This window comes from Tarenaya hassleriana, unplaced genomic scaffold (assembly GCF_000463585.1).
Source record: "Tarenaya hassleriana unplaced genomic scaffold, ASM46358v1 Cleome5, whole genome shotgun sequence".
Lineage (NCBI taxonomy): Eukaryota > Viridiplantae > Streptophyta > Magnoliopsida > Brassicales > Cleomaceae > Tarenaya > Tarenaya hassleriana.
The window spans coordinates 3,578,852-3,587,905 of record NW_010967707.1 but is presented as its reverse complement, the minus strand read 5'-3'; the positions used below and the strand labels follow the sequence as shown (position 1 = coordinate 3,587,905).

General features: G+C 38.1%; 1 protein-coding gene across 24 annotated transcripts; it reads right to left on the bottom strand.

The window, feature by feature from the left end:
* Positions 1–2,646: 2,646 nt before the first annotated feature.
* On the bottom strand, positions 2,647–9,033 carry LOC104826698. Of its 24 annotated transcripts, none has more exons than XR_002024629.1 (14): positions 8,067–9,033; positions 7,898–7,949; positions 7,350–7,539; positions 6,737–6,811; positions 6,432–6,607; positions 5,821–5,945; positions 5,647–5,749; positions 5,352–5,545; positions 4,911–4,958; positions 4,634–4,776; positions 4,330–4,391; positions 4,146–4,228; positions 3,851–3,980; positions 2,647–3,648 (listed from the first exon to the last, which is right to left on the bottom strand). XR_002024629.1 is itself a non-coding variant. In XM_010559523.2 (5 exons), exons 1-4 carry the CDS (start codon positions 8,085–8,087, stop codon positions 6,808–6,810), a joined length of 303 nt encoding a protein of 100 aa, XP_010557825.1. In that variant the 5' UTR covers positions 8,088–9,033; the 3' UTR covers positions 6,261–6,607; positions 6,737–6,807. The 24 variants fall into 24 exon arrangements, 1 of the variants encoding a protein (XP_010557825.1); XR_773815.2 differs by lacking the exon at positions 2,647–3,648 and adding an exon at positions 7,649–7,730 and having other exon boundaries at positions 3,704–3,980; positions 7,821–7,949; XR_773814.2 differs by lacking the exon at positions 2,647–3,648 and adding an exon at positions 7,649–7,722 and having other exon boundaries at positions 3,704–3,980; positions 7,821–7,949.
* Between the last annotated feature and the right edge of the window lie 21 nt (positions 9,034–9,054).

Below are 9,054 nucleotides of genomic sequence, written 5' to 3'. Positions count from 1 at the left end.
GAACGCTATCTGTTAAATGTCCCGAAACATAATGCAAAAGTATGCATTCGCAAATGAGATGGTCTGTTTTCTATTGCGAATAATGACTAAACAGACCTTGGAATGGGAACGCTATCTGTGACATGTACCGAAACATAATGAAAAATCTGCATTATAAAATGAGTTGCAAGTAACGGGTCTATTCTATTGAAATCATGGCTAAATAGTCCTGGGAATGGGAACGCTATCTGTTTCATGTCTCGAAACATAATGCGAAATCTGTAATCTCAAATGAGATACAAATACAGGGTCTGTTCTATCTGGAATGATATGATGTCTAAACAGACCTTAGAATGAGAACGCTATCTGTTAAATTTCGCGAAACATAATGGAAAAGTATGCATTCTCAAATGAGATGGTCTGTTTTATATTGGGAATAACGGCTAAACAGACCCTCGAATGGGAACGCTATCTGTGACATGTCCCGAAACATAAGGAAAAACCTGTATTATCAAATGAGTTGTAAGTACATGGTCTATTTTATTGAAATAATGGTTAAATAGACCCTGAAATGGGAACGCTATCTGTTACATGTCCCGAAACATAAAGTGAAACATGTAATCTCAAATGAGATTCAAATACAGGGTCTGTTCTATCGGGAATGATATGTTGGTTGAACAGAGCTTGGAATGGGAACGCTATCTTTTAAATGTCCCGAAACATAATGCAAAAGTACGCATTCTCAAATGAGATGGTCTGTTTTCTATTGCAAATAACGGCTAAACAAACCTTGGAATGGGAACGCTATCTGTGACATGTCTCGAAACATAATGAAAAATCTGTATTATAAAATGAGTTGCAAGTACAAGGTCTATTCTATTGAAATCATGGCTAAATAGACCCTGGAATGGGAACGCTGTCTGTTACATGTCCCGAAACATAAAGTGAAACATGTAATCTCAAATGAGATTCAAATACAAGGTCTGTTCTATCGGGAATAATATGTTGGCTGAGCAGACCTTGGGATGAGAACGCTATCTGTTAAATGTCCCGAAACATAATGCAAAAGTACGCATTCTCAAATGAGATGGTCTGTTTTCTATTGCAAATAACGGCTAATACAGAGTCTATTTCATTGAAATAATGGCTAAATAGACCCTGGAATTGGAACGCTATCTGTTACATGTCTCGAAACATAAAGTGAAACATGTAATCTCAAATGAGATTCAAATACAGGGTCTGTTCTATCGGGAATGATATGTTGGTTGAACAGAGCTTGGAATGGGAACGCTATCTTTTAAATGTCCCGAAACATAATGCAAAAGTATGCATTCGCAAATGAGATGGTCTGTTTTCTATTGCGAATAATGACTAAACAGACCTTGGAATGGGAACGCTATCTGTGACATGTCCCGAAACATAATGAAAATTCTGTATTATAAAATGAGTTGTAAGTACAGGGTCTATTCTATTGAAATCATGGCTAAATAGACCCGGGAATGGATAACGTTCCCATTCCAAGGTCTGTTCAGCCAACATATCATTCCCGATAGAACAAACCTTGTATTTGAATCTCAATTGAGATTACATGTTTCACTTTATGTATCGGGACATGCAACAGATAGCGTTCCCATTCCAGGGTCTATTTAACCATTATTTCAATAAAATCGACCATGTACTTGCAACTCATTTGATAATACAGATTTTTCATTATGTTTCGGGACATGTCACAGATAGTGTTCCCATTCGAGGGTCTGTTTAGCCGTTATTCCCAATAGAAAACAAACCATCTCATTTGAGAATGCATAGTTTTCCATTACGTTTTGCGACATTTAACAGATAGCGTTCCCATTCTAAGGTCTGTTTAGACATCATATCATTCCCGATAGAACAGACCCTGTATTTGCATCTCAGACCCTGGAATGGGAACGCTGTCTGTTACATGTCCCGAAACATAAAGTGAAACATGTAATCTCAAATGAGATTCAAATACAGGGTCTGTTCTATCGGGAATGATATGTTGGTTGAACAGAGCTTGGAATGGGAACGCTATCTTTTAAATGTCCCGAAACATAATGCAAAAGTATGCATTCGCAAATGAGATGGTCTGTTTTCTATTGCGAATAATGACTAAACAGACCTTGGAATGGGAACGCTATCTGTGACATGTCCCGAAACATAATGAAAATTCTGTATTATAAAATGAGTTGCAAGTACAAGGTCTATTCTATTGAAATCATGGCTAAATAGACCCTGGAATGGGAACGCTATCTGTTACATGTCCCGAAACATAAAGTGAAACATGTAATCTCAAATGAGATTCAAATACAAGGTCTGTTCTATCGGGAATAATATGTTGGCTGAGCAGACCTTGGGATGAGAACGCTATCTGTTAAATGTCCCGAAACATAATGCAAAAGTACGCATTCTCAAATGAGATGGTCTGTTTTCTATTGCAAATAACGGCTAAACAAACCTTGGAATGGGAACGCTATCTGTGACATGTCTCGAAACATAATGAAAAATCTGTATTATAAAATGAGTTGCAAGTACAAGGTCTATTCTATTGAAATCATGGCTAAATAGACCCTGGAATGGGAACGCTGTCTGTTACATGTCCCGAAACATAAAGTGAAACATGTAATCTCAAATCAATAGAAAACAGACCATCTCATTTGCGAATGCATACTTTTGCATTATGTTTCGGGACATTTAACAGATAGCGTTCCCATTGCAAGGCCTGTTTAGACATCATATCATTCCCGTTAGAACAGACCATGTATTTGCATCTGATAGGAGATTATAGGCTTTTCATTATATTTCGGGACATGTAACAGATAGCGTTCCCATTCCAGGGTCTACTTAGCCATTATTTCAATAGAATAGACCCTGTACTTGCAACTCATTTGATAATACTGATTTTTCATTGTGTTTCGGGAGAGTCACAGATAGCGTTCCATTCGATGGTCTGTTTAGCCGTTATTCCCAATAGAAAACAGACCATCTCATTTGCGAATGCATACTTTTGCATTATGTTTCGGGACATTTAACAGATAGCGTTCCCATTCCAAGGTCTGTTCAGCCAACATATCATTCCCGATAGAACAGACCCTGTATTTGGATCTCATTTGAGATTACATGTTTCACTCTATGTTTCGGGACATGTAACAGATAGCGTTCCCATTCCAGGGTCTATTTAGCCATTATTTCTATGAAATAGACCCTGTACTTACAACTCATTTTATAATACAGATTTTTCATTATGTTTCGGGACATGTCACAGATAGCGTTCCAATTCGAGGGTCTATTTAGCCATGATTCGCAATAGAAAACAGACCATAACAGAACAGACCCTCTTGATTTATCTCATTTGAGATTATCGACTTTTTTATTTCAAATCGGAATATATTAAGACTTAAGAACAGAGTTTTCTAATTGCATCAGATGCACGATAAAGTCCAGAACAAACCTATATCAACCATCTTTCCCAAATTATTATATACAGATAATGTTCCTATTCAAGCAGAAATTCAAACAGAGAAGAACATTTACAAGGCTGAAAACTTACAGGTTTCCATAGGGTTTCACCCGGAGGCATCCTTGGTTTCAAGAACTTCAATTTTACCATTCAGTAGTTCAACAACAATCATCCACCGGAACAACACCAACCTAAATATGCACAAGACCTTTAATATGTTTCAGCACAAAGATAATAAGTTAGAAATTTCAGAAAAGATTATCATTGTCATAAACTTGCGACACTTCACAATTGATATGAGATATGAGGAAACTTCTCAATCACCTAAACATTCAGATTTTCGGCTTTAAAAAAATCATACCGACATCTACACTCTTATGAACCAAACCAAACCTTAAGCAGAGACTTCACAATTGACATATGTAGAAAGCGGATCAGATACAACTTCAAGGTCAACTGAAATAACATTCCTCGAGGGGAAATGGACGCCGCTGCTTGCAACAGCTATCATGTCCAGGGTCACCTAGCAGTAGAAGCAACAAAAAAAAAAGAATAACTTCACATCAACAAAATCATTTGGTCTCACGTTAAGCCAAAAGAATCTGTAAAAGATGGAATAATTGTCCATCACATGCCAACCATTGAACAAAAAACCTAATGAGTAATCATGTAAGCACAATTTGTGTACCTCATTACCACAAACATAAATTCCTCAAGGGGAAATGGACGTCGCTGCTTGCAACAGCTGGCTTTTTCCCAGTCTAGGGTCACCTAGCAGTAGCACCAACAAAAAAGAACAGCTCAGTTTCAACGTAAAAAGGAAAAAAAGAAACTGTTACAGGAATAGTACACAAGAATATTGACATTTGTACCTCCAAAGTAAATGCCAGGTGTACCACTGCGAACTTCAGGATCTACGAAATGATCATTGGCACTGAAATAACAAGAATCAGTCGGACAAGCGAGATAGGATAAGGAAGTCTGCATAACCAAAACCGAACAATGAACCCCTTTAAACAACAGAATGTAATTTAAATGTCACACGGAAAAGTTTCTCAACTTGTTTCAAGATGTAGAGAAATTACACAAGCACAGAGAGAAAATATTAATTGAACATTTCACATGGCATAATCTGAATTTTGTATAAGCTTATATAAGATGGAGGAAAGGAACTACCAGCCTAAAAGCATAGTCACTTGTCATGGAATCTTTCACTACAGTAACGGTGAGCCCTGCATTACCACATACATAAATTCCTCGAGGGGGAATGGACGCAGCCACTGCTTGCAACAGCTGGCTTTTTCCCAGTCTAGGGTCACCTAGCCGTAGCAGCAACGCAAAAAAGAATAGCTCAATTTCAACATAAAAAGGAAAAAAGAAACAGTTCAATATAGTGGACATTGCACTCTCGAGTGATTTTATGCAAGTAAGCGTAACATTCTCTAAATCTTACACTGAAGTAAATGCCAGGTAACCACTGGTCCACTGCGAACTTCAGGATCTACGAAACAGTCAGACAAGCAAGATAGGATAAGGAAAGGAAGTAGCAAAACCAAACAATGACCCCCCTTAAACCACGGGATGTAATTTGAATGTCACATAGAAAAGTTTCTCAATTTGTTTTAAGATGTAGAGAAATTAAACTAGACACAGAGAGAAACTGAGCTAATATTATTTACAGGGAATAAAAGTAAGGTCTTTTTTCTATTCGCATTCAAGAAAACTATGCTCTGGGCGTCAAAGAGCAGAGAGAGAGAGAGAAATGCATATAGGTTTTGCAGATTTATGACTAATAGTACTTGCTCCACAGAAAGAAATCAATAGTCGAAAACACAAAATCTGATTCGGCATAAACACACCAAAAAAACTATAAGCAGAAATATAGTGGAATTACCTGAAATCCCTCCCATGAAGCTCATATATACCAAAGAATTTTAACAAAGAACATAACTTGAGCAGTAGGGACCCAAAGGTGAAGTGAGATAGCTTCTTCTGTATAATGTGCACCTAGAGGACCGTCATAGGAGATTAATTCGTCCAAGACACCAGGTAATTGCAACCCGGTTCCCTCAATTAGCCGCCCTTCGGCTGCAGAAGAAATACAAGTTGTTGCCGACATGCAAAACCAGGAAACAACAGTAGAGAAGATGAATCGTACAATGGAATGAAACACAGTTAAAGATTCTTACTGTCAAAGCAAGAAATGGCTAACTGGCTTTTGACAAGATCTCTAACATCCAAACCCAAACGAACACAAATGTAGTCCTCCAGGCCAATCTCACAGATGTGCCACTATAAAATGAACCACCAAAATGAATCAACTCCTTGCATAATGTACAGAATAATTCCCAAAATGATCTCACCTTCCGTCGCATTGCAATGGCAGCATCCGGAGCACCATTTCGCAAGCCACTTCCAAGGCCCTTCACAATTTCTTCTCTCGGATAATTCAGGGAATGCATTGTTTTGATCAACTCCAAAACATCAGCTGAGTCTCCCAACAGAGTCAAGTGAAAATACGTATTTCATCAGCCAGATTAAAAAACTTTATGATTACAGATCTCTGCATAAATGCACTGAATTAATAAAAAAAATCATGGGTTCATATTTGTTTTCTGGAATCTTATCTCCCAAAATCCTGAGTGCATCCAAAGACTCCAAAATCATGTTATATTGGTTTTGCATGTCATCTTTATACCGACAAATAATTGTACCTGGATGGTATACTAGAGAACATACCAGCGAAGCCAATTATATAAAGGTTAACTGCAACTAAGATGGTGAACCCTTTTGCATTCTGAAAACAGATTAAGATCAGAAAAACCTCTCTCATCCATAGATGCTCGATTGTAATCAAGTTGCTCCGTGAGCCAGCAACATGATACAGAGGGAAGCATTTAATACATGGGACAATCACACAACACAACTCCAGATGAAAAATATATATGATTTCGAAGAAACTAATGGCACATACCTTCCAGCATTGAAGAAATCCTTAAGCTGATTATGGAACATTTTGAACTGCTCTGCAAAGTCTCCACTATATATTCTCCTGGTTCTTGGTGATTCTTTCTAGCATCGTTTCTGTCGCAATTGGATCTTCAGAGCCAACAAGCTTGTTCTGTATTCTATGCTTGATTTCTTGGTGGACTGTAGAAGTTACATGATTATTCGAGCCAAAAGAATCCGTCAAAAAAGGAATAAAAGTCCATCAGATGCCAACCATTGACCAAAAAACCTGATGAGTAATCATGTAAGCACAATTCCGTAACACATTACCATAAACATAAATTCCTCGAGGGGAAATGGACGCCGCTGCTTGTAACAGCTTGCTTTTTCCCATTTCAGGGTCACCTGGCAGAAGCAGCAACACAAAAAGAATAGCTCAATTTCAACGGAAAAAAAGGAAAAAAAAACAAACAGTTCATTATAGTGGACATTGCATTCTTGAATGAGTTTATGCTATTAAATGTAGCATTCTCTAAATTTAACCAACAAATATAACATGAATGACGTCTTTGACCAGTTGGAACAACATACAAACTCCATTCGTCACACGCTAACTCATTACAGAACTAGTACACAAGAATATTGACATTTGTACCACCGTTAACTTCAGGATCTACAAAATGATCATCGGCACTGAAATTACACAAGCACAGAGAAACTGAGCTAATATTACAGGGGATAAAAGTAAGGTCTTTGTTGTGTTCTCATTAAAGAAATCCATGCTCTGGGCGTCAAAGGAAAAGAGAGAGAGATGCATATAGTTTTTGCAGATTTATGACTAAAAATACTTGCTACACAGAAAGAAATCAATAGTCGAAAACACAAAATCTGATTCGGCATAAACAAACCAAGAAAACTATAAGCAGAAATATAGTGGAATTACCTGAAATCCCTCACAAGAAGCTCATATATACCAAACAATTTTAACCAACAATATAGTACTTGAGCAGTAGGGGCCCCAAGGTGAAGAGAGATAGCTTCTTCTGTATAATGTGCACCTAGAGGACCATCATAGGGGATTAATTCATCCAAGACAGCAGGTAATTGCAACTCAGTTCCCTTGGGCCCTTCCGCTGCACAAGAAAACAAAAAGCAAGTTGCTGCCAGGATGCAAAAAAGTGGGAAACAACAGTAGAGGAGAAGAAGAGTACTACGGAATGAAACACGGTTAAAGATTATAACTGTCAATGTAAGAAACATCTAACTGGATTTTGACAAAATCTCTGACATCCAAATCCAAAGCAACTTTGAACTGTCTGTAATGCTTGACATGCGGAAACTTCTCAATCATCTAAACATTCAGATTCCCGCTTTAAAAAAATCATACCGACAACTACACTCTAACTAACCAAACCTTAAGCAGAGACTTTCAATTGACATATGTAGGAATCGGACCAGATACAACTTCAAGATCAACTGAAATGAAATTACTCGAGGAGAAATGGACGCCGCTACTTGCAACTGCTCTCAGGTCCCGGGTCACCTAGCAGTAGCAGCAACAACAACAAAAAAAAGCTGTAAAAGATGGAATAAATGTCCATCACATGTCACCCATTGAACAAAAAACCTAATGAGTAATCGTGTAAGCACAATTCCGTACCTTGTGGACTGCAGCACTCATGCATGGGATAACCACTCTCGGATTGTGCTCCAGATTCACAAAATAGTTATCAATATGGTAGAGTTTCTTGAATTGTAGGAGATCAAGAAACAAAGAGAAGCACCCCTTACCTTCTTCCTTTGCCTGTTTCGTTCCAGTCAAATGTCTACTTTCTCAATGTACGAGAGGAACTCATGAACCGATGTATGTCTCTAAGGAAAGCCTAGACCCCCCATTACTGCTGAATATTATCAGAAACTCAAATTGCAAAAGAGAAATAATTAATCAACGATTGACACAGAGATGTGACGAACACTCCAATTCTTCACGCAGTTAGTCAAAATATACCGTACAATGTCTATATTCGCGAAACTTACAAGATATTCAAGCTTTGCAGAATTTGATGTGTGATAGAGCGAGGTTACCTGAGAAACCAGGCAGATTTCTCATTGTGACAAGGCAGAGACGAGAAGAGACGGAGGAGCTCCGCCGTGATCAGCAACTTCTCCTCATTGATGGCGGATTCCTCGATGTCCCTGAAGTGAACAGTTAAGATCTGTGTGATGTCAATCGAATCAACGCCGATTGAGACACCGAACCCACCTGAAGCCAATAGAAAAAATCCAAAAAACCAAGAAAAGAAAATTCAGAGGCTACACTAAACCGTGACTAGCAATCAAAGAAAAAACATAAACCGGAAAACGTTACAGAGCTTTCAAAGAAAAACAGGAAAGATGCAGCCTTTTCTACAAAATCGAACGTTCCACGCGTGGAATCAACAAGAAGCATGCAAATGTAGAAAAACTAGGGTTTCTGGCATTGGGTTCACTGGGTGGGTAAACGTAGAAATCAGAAGGGAGAAACAGAAACTAAGAAATGAGGAACAGATTCGCAAGAAACTCCAAGAACTGGAAAAGATAGCGAAGAAGAAAATCGCCATCGAGAGAGAGAGAGAGGAAAGACGAATAGGAAGGAGAGTAATGACAAA